The sequence below is a fragment of the Coregonus lavaretus genome (assembly GCF_964263955.1).
Source record: "Coregonus lavaretus genome assembly, chromosome: 21".
Classification (NCBI taxonomy): domain Eukaryota; kingdom Metazoa; phylum Chordata; class Actinopteri; order Salmoniformes; family Salmonidae; genus Coregonus; species Coregonus lavaretus.
Genome location: NC_140008.1, coordinates 1,155,733 through 1,177,629, shown reverse-complemented (window position 1 = coordinate 1,177,629; position 21,897 = coordinate 1,155,733). Strand labels below are relative to the sequence as shown.

At 46.4% G+C, this 21,897-nt stretch overlaps 1 protein-coding gene across 2 annotated transcripts in view; it reads left to right on the top strand.

Annotated features, from left to right (window-relative positions):
• Positions 1 to 21,897, top strand: part of zwilch (zwilch kinetochore protein) — a 45,660-nt gene that overhangs the window by 1,187 nt on the left and 22,576 nt on the right. Inside the window, exons 2-9 of one of the 2 annotated variants that reach the window (XM_084186005.1) lie at positions 3,590 to 3,719; positions 3,867 to 3,982; positions 4,614 to 4,834; positions 4,932 to 5,011; positions 9,041 to 9,196; positions 13,956 to 14,027; positions 14,622 to 14,715; positions 17,029 to 17,075. In XM_084186005.1, the coding sequence (XP_084042131.1) occupies positions 3,590 to 3,719; positions 3,867 to 3,982; positions 4,614 to 4,834; positions 4,932 to 5,011; positions 9,041 to 9,196; positions 13,956 to 14,027; positions 14,622 to 14,715; positions 17,029 to 17,075 (916 nt within the window). The remainder of the gene's footprint in view (positions 1 to 3,589; positions 3,720 to 3,866; positions 3,983 to 4,613; positions 4,835 to 4,931; positions 5,012 to 9,040; positions 9,197 to 13,955; positions 14,028 to 14,621; positions 14,716 to 17,028; positions 17,076 to 21,897) is intronic. The other variant, XM_084186006.1, reaches the window with a different exon arrangement.

The window sequence follows — 21,897 nt, the reverse complement described above, 5'->3', positions numbered from 1 at the left end:
GAGTCCCCTGTAGCTCAGTTGGTAGAGCATGGCGCTTGCAACGCCAAGGTTGTGGGTTCGTTTCCCACGGGGGGCCAGTATGAAAAATGTATGCACTCACTAACTGTAAGTCGCTCTGGATAAGAGCGTCTGCTAAATGACGTAAATGTAAATGAATCCGCTGTCCTGGCGTCGTGAGGGAGCTTGTTCCACCATTGGGGTGCCAGAGCAGCGAATAGCTTTGACTGGGCTGAGCGGGAACTGTGCTTCCGTAGAGGTAGGGGGGCTAGCAGGCCAGATGTGGATGAACATAGTGCCCTCGTTTGGGTGTAGGGTCTGATCAGAGCCTAAGGTAAGGAGGTGCTGTTCCTCCTCACAGCTCCGTAGGCAAGCACCATGGTTTTGTAGTAGATGCGAGCTTCAACTGGAAGCCAGTGGAGTGTGTGAAGGAGCGGAGTGACATGAGAGAACTTGGGAAGGTTGAACACCAGACGGGCTGCAGCGTTCTGGATGAGTTGTAGGGGTTTAATGGCACAGGCAGGGAGCTCAGCCAACAGCAAGTTGCAGTAATCCAGACCTTAGATGACAAGTGCCTGGATTAGGACCTGTGCTGCTTTCTGTGTAAGGTAGAGTCGTACTCTGTGAATGTTGTAGAGCATGAACCTGCAAGATCGGGTCACCGCTTTGATGTTAGCGGAGAACGACAGGGTGTTGTCCAGGGTCACGCCAAGGTTCTTTGCACTCTGGGAGGAGGACACAATGGAGTTGTCAACCGTGATGGTGAGATCATGGAGCGGGCAGTCCTTCCCCGGGAGGAAGAGCAGCTCCGTCTTGCCGAGGTTCAGCTTGAGGTGGTGATCCGACATCCACACTGATATGTCTGCCAGACATGCAGAGATGCGTGTAGCTCAGTTGTTAGAGCATGTCACTTTGCAATGCCAGGGTTGTGGGTTCGATTCCCACGGGGAGCCAGGGGGGGCAGTCGCTCCGGATAAGAGCGTCTGCTAAATGACTAAAATGTAAATGTAAGGGGGAAAGGAGAAAATTAATTGTGTGTCATCTGCGTAGCAATGATAGGAGAGACCATGTGAGGATATGACCGAGCCAAGTGACTTGGTGTATAGAGAGAATAGGAGAGGGCCTAGAACTGAGCCCTGGGGGACACCAGTGGTGAGAGCATGTGGTGCGGGGACAGATTCTCGCCACGCCACCTGGTAGGAACGCCCTGTCAGGTAGGACGCAATCCAAGAGTGAGCAGCGCCGGAGATGCCCAACTCGGAGAGGGTGGAGAGGAGGATCTGATGGTTCACAGTATCAAAGGCAGCAGACAGGTCTAGAAGGACAAGAGCAGAGGAGAGAGAGTTAGCTTTAGCAGTGCGGAGAGCCTCCGTGACAAAGAGAAGAGCAGTCTCAGTTGAATGACCAGTCTTGAAACCTGACTGGTTTGGATCAAGAAGGTCATTCTGAGAGAGATAGCAAGAGAGTTGGCTAGAGATGGCATGCTCAATAGTTTTGGAGAGAAAAGAAAGAAGGGATACTGGTCTGTAGTTGTTGACATCGGAGGGATCGAGTGTAGGTTTTTTGAGGAGGGGTGCAACTCTCGCTCTCTTGAAGACGGAAGGGACATAGCCAGCGGTCAAGGATGAGTTGATGCGCAAGGTGAGGTAAGGGAGAAGGTCTCCGGAAATGGTCTGGAGAAGAGAGGAGGGGATAGGGTCAAGCAGGCAGGTTGTTGGGCGGCCGGCCGTCACAAGTCGCAAGATTTCATCTGGAGAGAGAGGGGAGAAAGAAGTCAAAGCATAGGGTAGGGCAGTGTGAGCAGGACCAGCGGTGTCATTTGACTTAATAAATGAGAATCGGATGTCGTCAACCTTCTTTTCAAAATGGTTGAAGTCATCCACAGAGGGGGAGGAGAAGGAGGATTCAGCAGGGAGGAGAAGGTGGCAAAGAGCTTCCTAGGGTTAGAGGCAGATGCTTGGAATTTAGAGTGGTAGAAAGTGGCTTTAGCAGCAGAAACAGAGGAAGAAAATGTAGAGAGGAGGGAGTGAAAAGATGACAGGTCAGCTCACACCAGCAGGATGGGGGGGTGCTTTTCATTAGGAGTGACATCTAACGTGGGATCGCTAAAACAATGATTATGATCACATCTCCTCAATTTTAAATACTAGGCCTATAATGTAGCGTGTGCCTACTTTCTGATGGACTACAGCTCAGATTTTGAAGGTGTACGAGGTTTTTGAATACGTTTTTAGGAGAAATGTGATGTGTGTGTGTGTTTGGTGGCTTTGATTGATGGATCCTTTTAGGGTGTGTGTGAGTTCGCTAATTCTCTCTGTTTGTTCAGAAAGCTTCCTAAAGTAGCCTGTCTGGACTCCATCTCTTAATAAGAGAGAATAAGGCACATGCTGGGATAATAATTCCATAACTAACGTCCATTCAAACTGTAATTGTCAATTCATTTGATATGCTAGCTACATTATGTTAGCATTATGCTATAGGCCTAAATATAACGTTACCTAAAGTAGCCTGTCTGGACTCCATCTCTTAATAAGAGAGGTGGGACAAATAATAGAACTGAAATGAGCATAGCAAATTGTAAAAATGTAAACAAGTCATTGTGTTCAGCATATGTGGGCTCCCGAGTGGCGCAGCGGTCTAAGGCACTGCATCTCGATTCCAGGCTGAATCTCAATCTGGTGGTGATTGTTGGTCCCATAGGGCGGCGCACAATTGGTCCAGCGTCGTCCGGGGTAGGCGTCATTGTAAATAAGAATTTGTTCTTAGCTGACTTGCCTAGTTAAATAAAGGTTAAATAAATAAATAAATAAATATGTGCGAGGAATGACAACAGGTGCCAGTTTTGCGTTTCCTTCCTCTCGTTAATGGGATGCAAATGTAGTTACGGTAGATTTAATCTTGTAGGCTAATATTCTCCATATTATTCATCTCTCTCTCGTTACGAAGTCCTCTAGCCACTTTGTACAACATGATCTTGCATTGACACGTATCTTCTCACAAGGGAATTACCGCAGCAGGTCGTAAGGGTGTTTTTTTGTTGTCGTTCTAAAAAGTTTGCGCCAAATTTGCGGACGCCCCCATGTTCCATAACGTTGTCATGGAAAATATTAATGTTGTTTCCAATCAGCAACTGAACGTTGAGTGGAATGTTAGCTAAAGAGACTAGTACCGAGGCTAGTCAAGCCAGGTATGTACTTACAAAAAAATATGTAAATAAAAATTGCGCTACAAGCAACCCAAAAATGTATTGTCTGGAAATAATCGATATTGTTTTCTGACCAAGTGTGTATGTGTCTCCAGTGGTTGCTTGTGCAGTTTTATTTGGACCTTTTTTGGAAGTATGTACAGGGAGTGACTGTAGGAAATGGTATATGACAATAGTTGCTCAGCAAAACTCCATATTTGGTGAGTATTGTAACTAAGTTATTTTTTGACATTTTTATAATGCTTGCAGAGCTGTCTAATGGGACAATTACTGGGTAGCTAACTGGGCTAGAGAGGAGAGATGTCATGTTCATGATCTCCTCCTCTGTCCAGATACTGGTTCAGCTAATCATCAATGTTTAAAAAAAAATGCATTTATGATTTTTAGGACTCTTCAAGAGGAATGCGAAGACTCCAGTATATATGAGGAAGACATTCAGATACTGAGAGTGAATGGAGAGAAACATCTACACTACATCTACAGTGGTGACAAACCAGTCTTCATCTGTGAGAGAACTGTAAGTTCTGCTCTGTCAATCCATCCTATTTATGAGTATCTTTGCATTATTCGTTTGTATTACTGGACTGTATTTCCATTTAGGCAATCAATTCACCCAATCGTTCCAATATTGATCCACTATTTTACTGTATTGTCATGTGACAAGGCCCCACAGATTGACCCTGAAGATGAGAAAATGGATGAGACGCACTCTGATGATGAGACAAATCATGAAGCCAAGATAGAGTTGGGGCCGCAGCCTCTCACCATCATGAAAGCAAGGTCTTCTTCTCCTCCTCCTCAATCTCCTCCTCCTCCATCTTCTTCTCCAACTTCTTCTCCTCCTCTATCTCCTCCTCCTCCTCCTCCCCCATCTTATCCTCCATCTTGTTCTTCATATTCTTCTCCTCCATCTTGTTCTTCATATTCTTCTCCTCATCCTCCATCTTGTTCTTCTCCTCCATCTTGTTCTTCCTCTTCTTCTTCTTCTCCTCCTCCTCCATCTTGTTCTTCTTGTTCTACTTCCAGTGTTAGTAGTGTTTCTACATTTACAATTGTATTAATATGAAACCATGGTAATAGTACCCTGTCTGTTAATATGAAACCATGGTAATAGTACCCTGTCTGTTAATATGAAACCATGGTAATAGTACCCTGTCTGTTAATATGAAACCATGGTAATAGTACCCTGTCTGTTAATATGAAACCATGGTAATAGTACCCTGTCTGTTAATATGAAACCATGGTAATAGTACCCTGTCTGTTAATATGAAACCATGGTAATAGTACCCTGTCTGTTAATATGAAACCATGGTAATAGTACCCTGTCTGTTAATATGAAACCATGGTAATAGTACCCTGTCTGTTTGTCCCTATACCTGTTCAGATGTTGAACTGTGTTCTCTGCTTACAGGCAGCTGTTGTCTTGGTACACCATGTCGCAGAACACCAACGTATCTCCAGCGGTGTCCTCAGCTCCGCTGCTTCCTCCAGCGCTCTCCCCAGCCCCGCTGCTCCCTCTCTGGGTACGTTGTGACATGGCCGACCCTGCTGGTACCACCTGGTTAGGAGCAGAGACCGTCTGCACCGGCAACAAAGTCTCCGGGGTGAAGCTATACTCTGTCACGTGTACAGGTAAGAGTAGAGACATTCATTTAAGAGCTCATATCAAAAACATTGAAATACAGTTTCAAAAGTTTACTGATCTTTGATGTTTGTCCTCCATGTTCAGGTTCAACTGTGGACAAGGGCACATTCATCACTGTAGATGAGCTGAAACAGGAACACAAGAAAAGACATCATCCGTCCTTGGTAAGGCCTAACTCCTAGTCCTCCCTGTTTCTCAGATATTTTCACTGGCTAAGACTGTCAGCGTCTAGCTAGGTGTACTGTCGACTGGCTAAGACTGGCTAAGACTGGCTAAGACTGTCAGTGTCCAGCTAGGTGTACTGCCGTCTGGCTAAGACTGTCAGCGTCTAGCTAGGTGTGCTGCCGACTGGCTAAGACTGTCAGCGTCTAGCTAGGTGTGCTGCCGACTGGCTAAGACTGTCAGCGTCTAGCTAGGTGTACTGCCGTCTGGCTAAGACTGGCAGCGTCCAGCTAGGTGTACTGCCGTCTGGCTAAGACTGTCAGTGTCCAGCTAGGTGTACTGCCGTCTGGCTAAGACTGTCAGTGTCCAGCTAGGTGTACTGCCGTCTGGCTAAGACTGTCAGCGTCTAGCTAGGTGTACTGCCGTCTGGCTAAGACTGTCAGCGTCTAGCTAGGTGTACTGCCGTCTGGCTAAGACTGGCTAAGACTGTCAGCGTCTAGCTAGGTGTACTGCCGACTGGCTAAGACTGGCTAAGACTGTCAGCGTCCAGCTAGGTGTACTGCCGTCTGGCTAAGACTGGCTAAGACTGTCAGCGTCTAGCTAGGTGTACTGCCGTCTGGCTAAGACTGGCTAAGACTGTCAGCGTCTAGCTAGGTGTACTGCCGACTGGCTAAGACTGGCTAAGACTGTCAGCGTCCAGCTAGGTGTACTGCCGTCTGGCTAAGACTGTCAGCGTCTAGCTAGGTGTACTGCCGTCTGGCTAAGACTGGCTAAGACTGTCAGCGTCTAGCTAGGTGTGCTGTCGACTGGCTAAGACTGTCAGTGTCCAGCTAGGTGTGCTGTCGACTGGCTAAGACTGTCAGTGTCCAGCTAGGTGTACTGCCGTCTGGCTAAGACTGTCAGTGTCCAGCTAGGTGTGCTGTCGACTGGCTAAGACTGTCAGTGTCCAGCTAGGTGTGCTGTCGACTGGCTAAGACTGTCAGTGTCCAGCTAGGTGTACTGCCGTCTGGCTAAGACTGTCAGTGTCCAGCTAGGTGTGCTGCCGTCTGGCTAAGACTGTCAGTGTCCAGCTAGGTGTACTGCCGACTGGCTAAGACTGGCTAAGACTGGCTAAGACTGTCAGTGTCCAGCTAGGTGTACTGCCGTCTGGCTAAGACTGTCAGCGTCTAGCTAGGTGTGCTGCCGACTGGCTAAGACTGTCAGCGTCTAGCTAGGTGTACTGCCGTCTGGCTAAGACTGTCAGCGTCTAGCTAGGTGTACTGCCGACTGGCTAAGACTGTCAGCGTCTAGCTAGGTGTACTGCCGTCTGGCTAAGACTGTCAGTGTCCAGCTAGGTGTACTGCCGTCTGGCTAAGACTGTCAGTGTCCAGCTAGGTGTACTGCCGTCTGGCTAAGACTGTCAGCGTCTAGCTAGGTGTACTGCCGTCTGGCTAAGACTGTCAGCGTCTAGCTAGGTGTACTGCCGTCTGGCTAAGACTGGCTAAGACTGTCAGCGTCTAGCTAGGTGTACTGCCGACTGGCTAAGACTGGCTAAGACTGTCAGCGTCCAGCTAGGTGTACTGCCGTCTGGCTAAGACTGGCTAAGACTGTCAGCGTCTAGCTAGGTGTACTGCCGTCTGGCTAAGACTGGCTAAGACTGTCAGCGTCTAGCTAGGTGTACTGCCGACTGGCTAAGACTGGCTAAGACTGTCAGCGTCCAGCTAGGTGTACTGCCGTCTGGCTAAGACTGTCAGCGTCTAGCTAGGTGTACTGCCGTCTGGCTAAGACTGGCTAAGACTGTCAGCGTCTAGCTAGGTGTGCTGTCGACTGGCTAAGACTGTCAGTGTCCAGCTAGGTGTGCTGTCGACTGGCTAAGACTGTCAGTGTCCAGCTAGGTGTACTGCCGTCTGGCTAAGACTGTCAGTGTCCAGCTAGGTGTGCTGTCGACTGGCTAAGACTGTCAGTGTCCAGCTAGGTGTGCTGTCGACTGGCTAAGACTGTCAGTGTCCAGCTAGGTGTACTGCCGTCTGGCTAAGACTGTCAGTGTCCAGCTAGGTGTGCTGCCGTCTGGCTAAGACTGTCAGTGTCCAGCTAGGTGTACTGCCGACTGGCTAAGACTGTCAGCGTCCAGCTAGGTGTACTGCCGTCTGGCTAAGACTGGCAGCGTCTAGCTAGGTGTGCTGCCGTCTGGCTAAGACTGTCAGCGTCTAGCTAGGTGTGCTGCCGACTGGCTAAGACTGTCAGCGTCTAGCTAGGTGTACTGCCGTCTGGCTAAGACTGGCAGCGTCCAGCTAGGTGTACTGCCGTCTGGCTAAGACTGTCAGCGTCTAGCTAGGTGTGCTGCCGACTGGCTAAGACTGTCAGCGTCTAGCTAGGTGTACTGCCGTCTGGCTAAGACTGGCAGCGTCCAGCTAGGTGTACTGCCGTCTGGCTAAGACTGGCTAAGACTGTCAGCGTCTAGCTAGGTGTACTGCCGTCTGGCTAAGACTGTCAGCGTCTAGCTAGGTGTGCTGCCGACTGGCTAAGACTGTCAGCGTCTAGCTAGGTGTACTGCCGTCTGGCTAAGACTGGCAGCGTCCAGCTAGGTGTACTGCCGTCTGGCTAAGACTGGCTAAGACTGTCAGTGTCCAGCTAGGTGTACTGCCGACTGGCTAAGACTGTCAGCGTCTAGCTAGGTGTACTGCCGTCTGGCTAAGACTGTCAGCGTCTAGCTAGGTGTACTGCCGTCTGGCTAAGACTGGCAGCGTCCAGCTAGGTGTACTGCCGTCTGGCTAAGACTGGCTAAGACTGTCAGTGTCCAGCTAGGTGTACTGCCGACTGGCTAAGACTGTCAGCGTCTAGCTAGGTGTGCTGCCGTCTGGCTAAGACTGGCTAAGACTGGCAGCGTCTAGCTAGGTGTACTGCCGACTGGCTAAGACTGGCTAAGACTGGCAGCGTCTAGCTAGGTGTACTGCCGTCTGGCTAAGACTGGCTAAGACTGTCAGCGTCTAGCTAGGTGTGCTGCCGACTGGCTAAGACTGTCAGCGTCCAGCTAGGTGTACTGCCGTCTGGCTAAGACTGGCTAAGACTGTCAGCGTCCAGCTAGGTGTACTGCCGTCTGGCTAAGACTGTCAGCGTCTAGCTAGGTGTGCTGCCGACTGGCTAAGACTGTCAGCGTCTAGCTAGGTGTGCTGCCGACTGGCTAAGACTGTCAGCGTCTAGCTAGGTGTACTGCCGTCTGGCTAAGACTGGCTAAGACTGGCAGCGTCTAGCTAGGTGTGCTGCCGACTGGCTAAGACTGGCTAAGACTGGCAGCGTCTAGCTAGGTGTACTGCCGTCTGGCTAAGACTGGCTAAGACTGGCAGCGTCTAGCTAGGTGTACTGCCGACTGGCTAAGACTGGCTAAGACTGGCAGCGTCTAGCTAGGTGTACTGCCGTCTGGCTAAGACTGTCAGCGTCTAGCTAGGTGTGCTGCCGACTGGCTAAGACTGGCTAAGACTGGCAGCGTCTAGCTAGGTGTACTGCCGTCTGGCTAAGACTGGCTAAGACTGGCAGCGTCTAGCTAGGTGTACTGCCGACTGGCTAAGACTGTCAGCGTCTAGCTAGGTGTACTGCCGTCTGGCTAAGACTGGCTAAGACTGTCAGCGTCTAGCTAGGTGTACTGCCGACTGGCTAAGACTGGCTAAGACTGGCAGCGTCTAGCTAGGTGTACTGCCGACTGGCTAAGACTGGCAGCGTCTAGCTAGGTGTACTGCCGACTGGCTAAGACTGGCTAAGACTGTCAGCGTCTAGCTAGGTGTGCTGTCGACTGGCTAAGACTGTCAGCGTCCAGCTAGGTGTACTGCCGTCTGGCTAAGACTGTCAGCGTCTAGCTAGGTGTACTGCCGTCTGGCTAAGACTGTCAGCGTCTAGCTAGGTGTGCTGCCGACTGGCTAAGACTGTCAGCGTCTAGCTAGGTGTACTGCCGACTGTTTACCGTTTTTCTGATGTTCTCCTCCATTTCATATATAACTGAAACAGACCAAAACCCAGACTGTCTATGTTGTCCTCATCACTTCCCTGATTCCCTCCAGATGGTGGCAAGAGGCACAGCCCAGTACAACCTGTTTGGGTCTACTGTGGTGGAGAACACTACTATAGAATCTCAGAGCAGTGTCACAGTGGACTTCAGATGGAGCCACGTAGAGAGCATCCTGGAGACGCCACCTCTCTCCTCTATGGCCACTCTGGTGAGTACTCAGGTTACACTTGCACCCCAAATCAACCCCCTAGTCCCTACGCCCTAGTCCCTACGCCCTAGTCCCTACGCCCTAGTCCCTACGCCCTAGTCCCTACGCCCTAGTCCCTACGCCCTAGTCCCTAGTCCCTACGCCCTAGTCCCTACGCCCTAGTCCCTACGCCCTAGTCCCTACGCCCTAGTCCCTACGCCCTAGTCCCTACGCCCTAGTCCCTAGTCCCTACGCCCTAGTCCCTACGCCCTAGTCCCTACGCCCTAGTCCCTACGCCCTAGTCCCTACGCCCTAGTCCCTACGCCCTAGTCCCTAGTCCCTACGCCCTAGTCCCTAGTCCCTACGCCCTAGTCCCTAGTCCCTACGCCCTAGTCCCTAGTCCCTACGCCCTAGTCCCTAGTCCCTAGTCCCTAGTCCCTACGCCCTAGTCCCTACGCCCTAGTCCCTACGCCCTAGTCCCTACGCCCTAGTCCCTACGCCCTAGTCCCTACGCCCTAGTCCCTACGCCCTAGTCCCTACGCCCTACGCCCTAGTCCCTACGCCCTAGTCCCTAGTCCCTACGCCCTAGTCCCTACGCCCTAGTCCCTACGCCCTAGTCCCTACGCCCTAGTCCCTACGCCCTAGTCCCTACGCCCTAGTCCCTACGCCCTACGCCCTAGTCCCTACGCCCTAGTCCCTACGCCCTAGTCCCTACGCCCTACGCCCTAGTCCCAACGCCCTACGCCCAACGCCCTACGCCCTAGTCCCTACGCCCTACGCCCTAGTCCCTACGCCCTACGCCCTAGTCCCTACGCCCTAGTCCCTAGTCCCTACGCCCTAGTCCCTACGCCCTAGTCCCTACGCTCTAGGCATTTGTGTAGATCTGACGGGTTGGATAGGTGTAAGGTGGCAGCATATTACTTACAACCAGGGGTTCAGTTCTGAACAGTACCGTTCTTTTTTTCATTCCGTTCCACTGTTTCGACCAGCAACAATTCTGAACCGGTCCGAATAAAAACCAGTTGACATTTTGCTGGTGGGGCGAGAGCGGGTGGATGAGGAGGCTTGGCTTGAAGCGCTGGGCATCTTGTTATGACAATAATTATCTGAATTCGTCCCACAGAATTATACCTTCGGAGGAGCGGTTTCCATGAAGGAACTTTGAATGTCTTTGAGCTTCCGAGAGTTGGCTTAACGTTGGACCAGAGCTAGCTAGCTAAGCTTGTGTGTGCAGAGCGGCACCAGAATTAAAAAATATTAAAAACGTCGTACCTTTTTTTAGTAGTTTAATAAATCCAATGTGAAACGGTGATCACTATAGTGTCCTTAACTAGCATTGGAAAAAGTGAATCCATTCTTCTCAAATTAAAAATCTCTCTCTCTCTCTCTCTCTAATTTCTGAATCACGATTGTATCATCAGTAGCCTAAAATGCTTCGAGGGGCAGGTAGCGCGCACACACTGGCAAAGATTTAACTGGCAGTCAGACACTGGAATATGTTTCAGTGACGGCTTTCTTTCTTGTCAAACTTTTTTTGTGTGCTGTTTGGGGGGTTAGATCAGCTTTAATATTGCATTTTTTTTTTTCATTTAGCAGACGCTCTTATCCAGAGCGACTTACAGGAGCAATTAGGGTTAAGTGCCTTGCTCAAGGGCACATCGACAGATTTTTTCACCTAGTCGGCTCGGGGATTAGAACCAGCGACCTTTCGGTTACTGGCACAACGCTCTTAACCACTAAGCCACCTGCCGCCACTTTATCTATTACATTATCCCTTTATTTATTTATCCTTTCCCCCTCCCATCCCTCCCCTGATTGGAGTAAACTAATGGCCATCCCTCCCCTGATTGGAGTAAACTAATGGCCATCCCTCCCCTGATTGGAGTAAACTAATGGCCATCCCTCCCCTGATTGGAGTAAACTAATGACCATCCCTCCCCTGATTGGAGTAAACTAATGGCCATCCCTCCCCTGATTGGAGTAAACTAATGACCATCCCTCCCCTGATTGGAGTAAACTAATGGCCATCCCTCCCCTGATTGGAGTAAACTAATGACCATCCCTCCCCTGATTGGAGTAAACTAATGACCATCCCTCCCCTGATTGGAGTAAACTAATGGCCATCCCTCCCCTGATTGGAGTAAACTAATGGCCATCCCTCCCCTGATTGGAGTAAACTAATGACCATCCCTCCCCTGATTGGAGTAAACTAATGGCCATCCCTCCCCTGATTGGAGTAAACTAATGACCATCCCTCCCCTGATTGGAGTAAACTAATGGCCATCCCTCCCCTGATTGGAGTAAACTAATGACCATCCCTCCCCTGATTGGAGTAAACTAATGACCATCCCTCCCCTGATTGGAGTAAACTAATGACCATCCCTCCCCTGATTGGAGTAAACTAATGACCATCCCTCCCCTGATTGGAGTAAACTAATGGCCATCCCTCCCCTGATTGGAGTAAACTAATGACCATCCCTCCCCTGATTGGAGTAAACTAATGACCATCCCTCCCCTGATTGGAGTAAACTAATGACCATCCCTCCCCTGATTGGAGTAAACTAATGACCATCCCTCCCCTGATTGGAGTAAACTAATGACCATCCCTCCCCTGATTGGAGTAAACTAATGGCCATCCCTCCCCTGATTGGAGTAAACTAATGACCATCCCTCCCCTGATTGGAGTAAACTAATGACCATCCCTCCCCTGATTGGAGTAAACTAATGACCATCCCTCCCCTGATTGGAGTAAACTAATGACCATCCCTCCCCTGATTGGAGTAAACTAATGGCCATCCCTCCCCTGATTGGAGTAAACTAATGACCATCCCTCCCCTGATTGGAGTAAACTAATGGCCATCCCTCCCCTGATTGGAGTAAACTAATGACCATCCCTCCCCTGATTGGAGTAAACTAATGACCATCCCTCCCCTGATTGGAGTAAACTAATGACCATCCCTCCCCTGATTGGAGTAAACTAATGACCATCCCTCCCCTGATTGGAGTAAACTAATGGCCATCCCTCCCCTGATTGGAGTAAACTAATGGCCATCCCTCCCCTGATTGGAGTAAACTAATGGCCATCCCTCCCCTGATTGGAGTAAACTAATGGCCATCCCTCCCCTGATTGGAGTAAACTAATGGCCATCCCTCCCCTGATTGGAGTAAACTAATGACCATCCCTCCCCTGATTGGAGTAAACTAATGGCCATCCCTCCCCTGATTGGAGTAAACTAATGACCATCCCTCCCCTGATTGGAGTAAACTAATGACCATCCCTCCCCTGATTGGAGTAAACTAATGACCATCCCTCCCCTGATTGGAGTAAACTAATGACCATCCCTCCCCTGATTGGAGTAAACTAATGGCCATCCCTCCCCTGATTGGAGTAAACTAATGGCCATCCCTCCCCTGATTGGAGTAAACTAATGACCATCCCTCCCCTGATTGGAGTAAACTAATGGCCATCCCTCCCCTGATTGGAGTAAACTAATGGCCATCCCTCCCCTGATTGGAGTAAACTAATGACCATCCCTCCCCTGATTGGAGAAAACTAATGGCCATCCCTCCCCTGATTGGAGTAAACTAATGGCCATCCCTCCCCTGATTGGAGTAAACTAATGACCATCCCTCCCCTGATTGGAGAAAACTAATGGCCATCCCTCCCCTGATTGGAGTAAACTAATGGCCATCCCTCCCCTGATTGGAGAAAACTAATGGCCATCCCTCCCCTGATTGGAGTAAACTAATGACCATCCCTCCCCTGATTGGAGTAAACTAATGACCATCCCTCCCCTGATTGGAGTAAACTAATGGCCATCCCTCCCCTGATTGGAGTAAACTAATGACCATCCCTCCCCTGATTGGAGTAAACTAATGGCCATCCCTCCCCTGATTGGAGTAAACTAATGGCCATCCCTCCCCTGATTGGAGTAAACTAATGGCCATCCCTCCCCTGATTGGAGTAAACTAATGGCCATCCCTCCCCTGATTGGAGTAAACTAATGGCCATCCCTCCCCTGATTGGAGTAAACTAATGGCCATCCCTCCCCTGATTGGAGTAAACTAATGGCCATCCCTCCCCTGATTGGAGTAAACTAATGGCCATCCCTCCCCTGATTGGAGTAAACTAATGGCCATCCCTCCCCTGATTGGAGTAAACTAATGGCCATCCCTCCCCTGATTGGAGTAAACTAATTTACCATCCCTCCCCTGATTGGAGTAAACTAATGGACAACAATACTTCTACTGCTACTTACAGCTATTTTCGCTCAAATGTACGGTACATGTAGTTAAATAATTATACATATACAGTGCCTTTGGAAAGTATTCAGACCCCTTCACTTTTTCCACATTTTGTTACGTTAGAGCCTTATTCTAAAATATATAAAATTGTTTTTTTCCCTCATCGATCTACACACACACTACCCCATAATGACAGCAAAAACAGGGTTTTTGAAATTGTTGATAATTTATTTTAAAAAACTCATCACATTTACATAAGTATTCAGACCCTTTATTCAATACTTTGTAGAAGCACCTTTGGCAGCAATTACAGCATCGAGTCTTCTTGGATGTAGGGACTGTTTCTCTCAGAGCTAGACTAGTACCCAGGATGTAGGGACTGTTTCTCTCAGAGCTAGACTAGTACCCAGGATGTAGGGACTGTTTCTCTCAGAGCTAGACTAGTACCCAGGATGTAGGGACTGTTTCTCTCAGAGCTAGACTAGTACCCAGGATGAAGGGACTGCTTGTTAACTCCCCCCCCCGCCTCCTGCAGAATATCAAGGTGTCCAGTGGAGACATGAGGAGTCCCATGTATCCGATGTACAGGGAGCTGGAGTTTCTACAGGTTGGTGCCAAAAAATAATACTTTTGAAATGCCTTTTTTAGCAACCCAATATTAGCCTGGTTAAACCTACATTACAATGGTGTGCACTGGGGTTGGGGCCAATGCAGGAAGTAAACTGACAATCCAATTCAAATTCTCTTCAATGCTTTTCAATGAGGAAATTCAAATTGGAATTTGGGTTACTTTCTGAATTGACCAGGCTATCACAATATATAGACCTACTGTGACGTAACCAGGCTATCACAATATATAGACCTACTGTGACGTAACCAGGCTATCACAATATATAGACCTACTGTGACGTAACCAGGCTATCACAATATATAGACCTACTGTGACGTAACCAGGCTATCACAATATATAGACCTACTGTGACGTAACCAGGCTATCACAATATATAGACCTACTGTGACGTAACCAGGCTATCACAATATATAGACCTACTGTGACGTAACCAGGCTATCACAATATATAGACCTACTGTGACGTAACCAGGCTATCACAATATATAGACCTACTGTGACGTAACCAGGCTATCACAATATATAGACCTACTGTGACTTACTAAAGCCTGTTGCTGGTTGTGGTTGTCAGATCCTGGCTGATGGTCTGAGGACAGGAGAGACCGAGTGGACGGAACCCCTGGAGACCAGGTCTGCTGTGCAGCTGACAAGGGAATACCTTGACGGTAGGGTATTTTACATTTTACATTCGAGTAATTTAGTCATTAAACATATCCAAAATTTAAGCAAAAATGTATTAGAAAAACAACTTTTCACATCCTATATGAAATGAGTTGCTTTTTAACATGTTGAGGACGACTGAAATAAACATGTTTTACTATATATTGCTTTTTAACCTCTTAAATGTATTTTGTTTTTAATTCAATTCAGTCTGGTATGAGAACGGTAGCCTCTATATTCAAAAGCAGGGTGTCTGCGGAAAGCTGAGTATCTTGGTTATTGACCTGTGCCTTTAAAATCTTCGGTGTGATTTACTACCACATATGGGCACACGAATGTAGAAGGACAGGCCGAGCCGATGACCTCATTTCAAGATGGCTGCTACCTACATTCCGGTTAGCGTTGTGAAGCATAAAGGAAATAAACACGGAATACGTCGATACGCACCGAAAGCCGGGACTCCACAGATCACGAGGAGGTCTTATTTGTCTGCCTGTGACCTACCGTTATTGATCACCAGCCCCGAGAGTCAAAATGTTTATTTTACACAACGTTTTCACCAAACAGCAAACATCTTACAAGGTAAACTTCGATTTGGTCTGTGTTTGAGCTATAGCTACATGGGGGGGGGGGTATGAAATTAATCCTTAGGTTGGTAGGAACACATCTATGTTATCTGATGACGTATGACTGAATGGCAACATCAAATGTCCACCGATATGACATCGCCTGCTTATGCGCTGAAGGCGTCCATAACACAGGGGATTGGCTACTATGGCACCTTGACAGTCTTGTAGCCAATGAGAAGGCGTCCATAACACAGGGGATTGGCTACTATGGCACCTTGACAGTCTTGTAGCCAATGAGAAGGCGTCCATAACACAGGGGATTGGCTACTATGGCACCTTGACAGTCTTGTAGCCAATGAGAAGGCGTCCATAACACAGGGGATTGGCTACTATGGCACCTTGACAGTCTTGTAGCCAATGAGAAGCTTTCATTTATAGCATACATTTATTTTTTATTTATTTTTTCAATACATTGTAAACAGATTTCATCGCTTTAATTTCATCGCTTTAGCATAAAAGATGGCTGCTCAAGGGGGGTAAAAAAAGGTAAAACTAACAATATCGAACAGGAAGCTAAAAAGAAGGCAGCTATGAATAAGTATACCGACAGCAGCTTTGAATAAAATACTGGTCGGACTCGGATCAAGGGAGCGATTAGGACAACGAGGATTTCGACTCGGCCGACGAAGATTGCTTTCTAGAAGGAAATGGATCCACTTTTAGATCTGTAAGTAAATTATTGTCATTACTTTATATAGCTCATTTCCTGTATGTATTTCGTTTTTTAATGAGTTGTCTGCTTTTTGTGCTTTGGATTTAGTTTACATAAGCCTATGTAACAAGTAATTTCAATGTTATATAATTTATTCATTTAAATCAATTTTATAATTTATTCATTTCATTTATTTATTAAATGTATAATTCCAAAGTAGTTATTGTCTATGTTAAATTAGTTCACTGTTTGCTGTTCTAAGTTTCATCTTTGTAACTTTGGAGAGGCCACTAAACTCTCTTATGGCCATTGTTTATTTGTGGTTCTCACCTCTGCCTTTGTCTCCAAAGTGTTTCTGTTTTCTTTGTGTGTGTTTCACACCTTCTGTATGAGTCACTGTACAGATAAAGTTTAGGCTTGGTGTTTTTACTTTACAGTAATGTTAGTTCTGTAAATTTAGTAAACTGTAATTCTGTGTGTGTCTTACAACAATATATCCCTTTATTTTTATTCACCACAGAGTGGAGGATGCAGAGGATTTGGACGATTACATTTTGGAGCCACTCCTCCCCAGCAAGCGCCCCCCCGCTGGTCAAGGTCTCCACCCCCCCCCCCCCCCCCCCGCTGGTCAAAAAATCGGATATTGTTCACATGTTGTGGAAGCCATCGGATGTGTTTCCAGCTCTGGGAATCAATAATTCACTTATAGCTTGTCAAAGAAAGAAGACTTTCAAAATAAATAAAAAAATGCATAGTTTGTGTTTTGATCTGGTGTATTCTGAACTATGGAACTCCTATCTATCTTCTGATCATTTCCTCATCGTCTCCCAGATGTCGTCTTTCCAAATATACCAAGTTTTGGCAGGTCAGAATCATGTAATTACACATGAATAGCAGTTACTTTTGGGTATGTCGATTTAGACGGATATCTAAATTTTGCCATTTACATTTAAGAGGTTAACACGTTGAGGACCATTGAAATAAACGTGTTTCTTTTATTTTATCATCTGTCAATCACATTTCATTCTCCTTTTCAGAACTGCAGAACAGTGTAAAGACTCTGCAGGATCAGTCTACCAAAGAGGTATGACTAGTATCAATATCCTGATGTGAAACTTTTTTTTCACATCAAATGTATATTATTTCGATTTAGGGGATTCATACAATACTAACAGTTGAAGTCTGAAGTTTACATACACTTAGTTTGGAGTCCTTAAAACTCGTTTTTCAACCACTCCACAAATGTCTTGTTAACAAACTATAGTTTTGGCAATGACACAGATGTTTTGAGGGAGAGCGCAATTGGCATCTACTTTGTGCATGACACAAGTAATTTTTCCAACAATTGTTTACAGACAGATTATTTCACTTATAATTCACTGTATCACAACTCCAGTGGGTCAGAAGTTTACATTCACTAAGTTGACTGTGCCTTTAAACAGCTTGGGAAATTCCAGAAAATGATGTCATGGCTTTAGAAGCTTCTGATAGGCTAATTGACATCATTTGAGTCAATTGGAGGTGTACCTGTGGATGTATTTCAAGGCCTACCTTCAAACTCAGTGCCTCTTTGCTTGACATCATGGGAAAATCTAAAGAAATCAGCCAAGACCCCAGAAAATAATTGTAGACCTCCACAAGTCTGGTTCATCCTTGGGAGCAATTTCCAAACGCCTGAAGGTACCACATTCATCTGTACAAACAATAGTACGCAAGTATAAACACCATGGGACCACACAGCCGTCATACCGCTCAGGAAGGAGACGCATTCTGTCTCCTAGAGATGAACGTACTTTGGTGCGAAAAGTGCAAATCAATCCCAGAACATCAGCAAAGGACCCTGTGAAGATGCTGGAGGAAACAGGTACAAAAGTATCTATATCCACAGTAAAACAAGTACTTTTATCGACATAACCTGAAAGGCCGCTCAGCAAAACCACCATAAAAAACCCAGACTACGGTTTGCAACTGCACATGGGGTCAAACATTGTACTTTTTGGAGAAATGTCCTCTGGACTGATGAAACAAAAATAGAACTGTTTGGCCATACTGACCGTCGTTATGCTTGGAGGAAAAAGGGGGGGCTTGCAAGCAGAAGAACACCATCCCAACCGTGAAGCACGGGGGTGGCAGCATCATGCTGTGAGTTGCTTTGCTGCAGGAGGGACTGGTGCACTTCACAAAATAGATGGCATCATGAGGAAGGACATTTATGTGGTCTTTTATACTGATAACAAGTTCAAACAGGTGCCATTAATACAGGTAACGAGTGGAGGACAGAGGAGCCTCTTAAAGAAGAAGTTACAGGTCTGTGAGAGCCAGAAATCTTGCTTGTTTGTAGGTGACCAAATACTTATTTTCCACCATAATTTGCAAATAAATTCATTAAAAATCCTAGAATGTGATTTTCTGGATTTTTTTTCCCTCATTTTGTCTGTCATAGTTGACGTGTACCTATGATGAAAATTACAGGCCTCTCATCTTTTTAAGTGGGAGAACTTGCACAATTGGTGGCTGACTAAATACTTTTTTCCCCCACTGTATATTGAAACAACATCTCAAGACATCAGTCAGGAAGTTAAAGCTTGGTCGCAAATGGGTCTTCCAAATGGACAATGACCCCAAGCATACTTCCAAAGTTGTGCCAAAATGGCTTAAGGACAACAAAGTCAATGTATTGGAGTGCCCATCGCAAAGCCCTGACCTCAATCCTATAGAAACTTTGTGGGCAGAACTGAAAAAGCGTGTGTGAGCAAGGAGGCCTACAAACCTGACTCAGTTACACCAGCTCTGTCAGGAGGAATGGGCCAAAATTCACCCAACTTATTGTGGGAAGCTTGTGGAAGGCTACCTGACACGTTTGACCCAAATTAAACATTTTAAAGGCAATGCTACCAAATACTAATTGAGCGTATGTAAACTTCTGACCCACTGGGAATGTGATGAAAGAAATAAAAGCTGAAATAAATCATTCTCTCTACTATTATTCTGACATTTCAGATTCTTAAAATAAAGTGGTGATCCTAACTGACCTAAGACAGGGAATTTTTACTAGGATTAAATGTCATTTGGCTAAGGTGTATGTAAACTTCCGACTTCAACTGTATCTACAGCAGTAGATGGAGGAGAGCTCTCTGGGGGAACAACATACAGTGCCTTCAGAAAGTATTCACACCCCTTGACTTTTTCCACATTTTGTTGTGTTACAGCCTGAATTTAAAATGAATTAAATTGTTGTCACTGGCCTACACACAATACCCCATAATGTCAAAAGTGGAATTATGTTTTTTGAAATTGTTACAAATTAATTCAATGAAAAGCTGAAATGTCTTGAGTCAATAAGTATTCAACCCCTTTGTTATGGCAAGCCTAAATAAGTTCAGGAGTAAAAATGTGCTTAACAAGTCACATAAAAAGTTGCATGGACTCAGTCTGTGTGCAGTAATAGTGTTTAACATTATTTTTAAATGACTACCTCCTCTCTGTACCCCACACATACAATTGCATGTAAGGTACCTCAGTCAAGAAGTGAATTTCAAGCAAAGATTCAACCACAAAGACCAGGGAGGTCTTCCTTCTACCTCGCAAAAAAGCAGACATTGAATATCCCTTTGAGCTTGGTGAAGTTATTAATAACCCTTTGGATGGTGTATCAATGTCACTACAAAGTGTTGGTCCCATGTTTCTGTTAGTGAGCATTTCTCCTTTGCCAAGATAATCCATCCACTTGACAGGTGTGGCATATCAAGAAGCTGATTAAACAGCATGATCATTACACAGGTGCACCTTGTGCTGGGGACAATAAAAGGCCCCTCTAAAATGTGCAGTTTTGTCACACAACACAATGCCACAGATGTCTCAAGTTTTGAGGGAGAGTGCAATTGGCATGCTGACTGCAGGAATGTCCACCAGAGCTGTTGCCAGAGAATTTAATGTTAATTTCTCTACCATATCATCGTTTTAGAGAATTTGGCAGTACGTCCAACCGGCCTCAACTGCAGACCATGTGTATGGCGTTGTGTGGGCGAGTGGTTTGCTAATGTCAACGTTGTGAACAGAGTGCCCCGTGGTGGTGGTGGGGTTAGGGTATGGGCAGGTATAAGCTACGGACAGCAAACACAATTGCATTTTATCGATGACAATTTGAATGCACAGAGACACCGTGACGAGATCCTGAGGCCCATTGTCGTGCCATTCATCCGCCACCATCACCTCATGTTTCAGCATGATAATGCACGGCCCCATGTCACAAGGATCCGTACACAATTCCTGGAAGCTGAAAATGTCCCAGTTCTTCCATGGCCTGCATACTTACCAGAAATGTCACCCATTGAGCATGTTCGGGATGCTCTGGATCGACGTGTACGGCAGCGTGTTCCCGTTCCCGCCAATATCCAGCAACTTCTATTTGAAGAAGGGTGGGACAACATTCCTCAGGCCACAATCAACAGCCTGATCAACTCTATGCGAAGGAGATGTGTCGCGCTGCATGAGGCAAATGGTGGTCACACCAGATACTGACTGGTTTTCTGATCCAGATGCATATCTGTATTCCCAGTCATGTAAAATCCATAGATTAGGGCCTACTGGATTTATTTCAATTGACTGATTTCCTTATATGAACTGTAACTCAATCTTTGAAATTGTGTTTTTTTTGTAGATTTTTTAGTTCGGTATAAATACATTCCCATGTCACCAAATAATTGATTAAAACACACTGTTTTGTGATGAAGGTCTACAGTAGCCTCAACAGCACTCTGTAGGGTAGCACCATGGTGTAGCCGGAGGACAACTAGCTTCCATCCTCCTCTGGGTACATTGACTTCAATACAAAACCTAGGAGGCTCATGGTTCTCACCCCCTTCCATAGACTTACGCAGTAATTATGACCACTTCCAGAGGACGTCCTCCAACCTATCAGAGCTCTTGCAGCAGGAATTGACATGTTGTCCACCCAATCAAAGGATCAGAGAATTAATCTAGTACTGAAAGCATAAGCTACCGCTAGCTAGCACTGCAGTGCATAAAATGTGGTGAGTAGTTGACTCAAAGACCGAGAAAGACAATAGTTGAATAGATTTGAACAATTTCATATCTTCAAAAATGAAGGAGAAGCGAGAGCAAGGCAGAGAGCTAGCTATATTTATATTTAGCTATATTATATATTTCGTAGTACTTTTTTCACTTACTTAGCTAACGAATGCAGCTAGCTAGTTTAGCTTACTCAAACACCCGGCTCAAACAGAGAAGGATGCTATGTTAGCTAGCTGGCTAAGGCTATCCAACGCTGGAACTCTTTAAAGTCGAGGTAACTGTACTACATGATTGTAGCGGGTTTACTAACGCGTTAGTTGTAGTAGCTACGTTGACTATGACATTAGCTAATATGGTGACAACGATGTAGGCTGTGTGTAGCGCTTATGGTATGAAGGTTTTTGCTTGGAGAGGTATTTGTCGCCTGTTCCCAGACAGCTGTTGTGTTGTGCACTGAAGGCCACAAACAAAATGAAAGGGTGAGAGGAGCGCGTCGACTCGAGAAGGAATTATACAACTGATGGTGTTTTGTATGTGGCTGCTATGAAAGTGAACTGTGTTTGTGTGTGGTCAGGGGTGTATTCATTCTGCCGATTCTGTTAAAATGTTTCTTAAACGTCTTGTTTGCAAATCTTTGGACTAATGATTACACCCTAGGTCAGCTAGATCCAGGCAAAGAGTGTGCAAGACGGTATTGAATGTGTCACTGTCTGCCACCTTGATTACTCAATCAATCAATTTTATTTTATATAGCCCTTCGTACATCAGCTAATATCTCGAAGTGCTGTACAGAAACCCAGCCTAAAACCCCAAACAGCTAGTAATGCAGGTGTAGAAGCACGGTGGCTAGGAAAAACTCCCTAGAAAGGCCA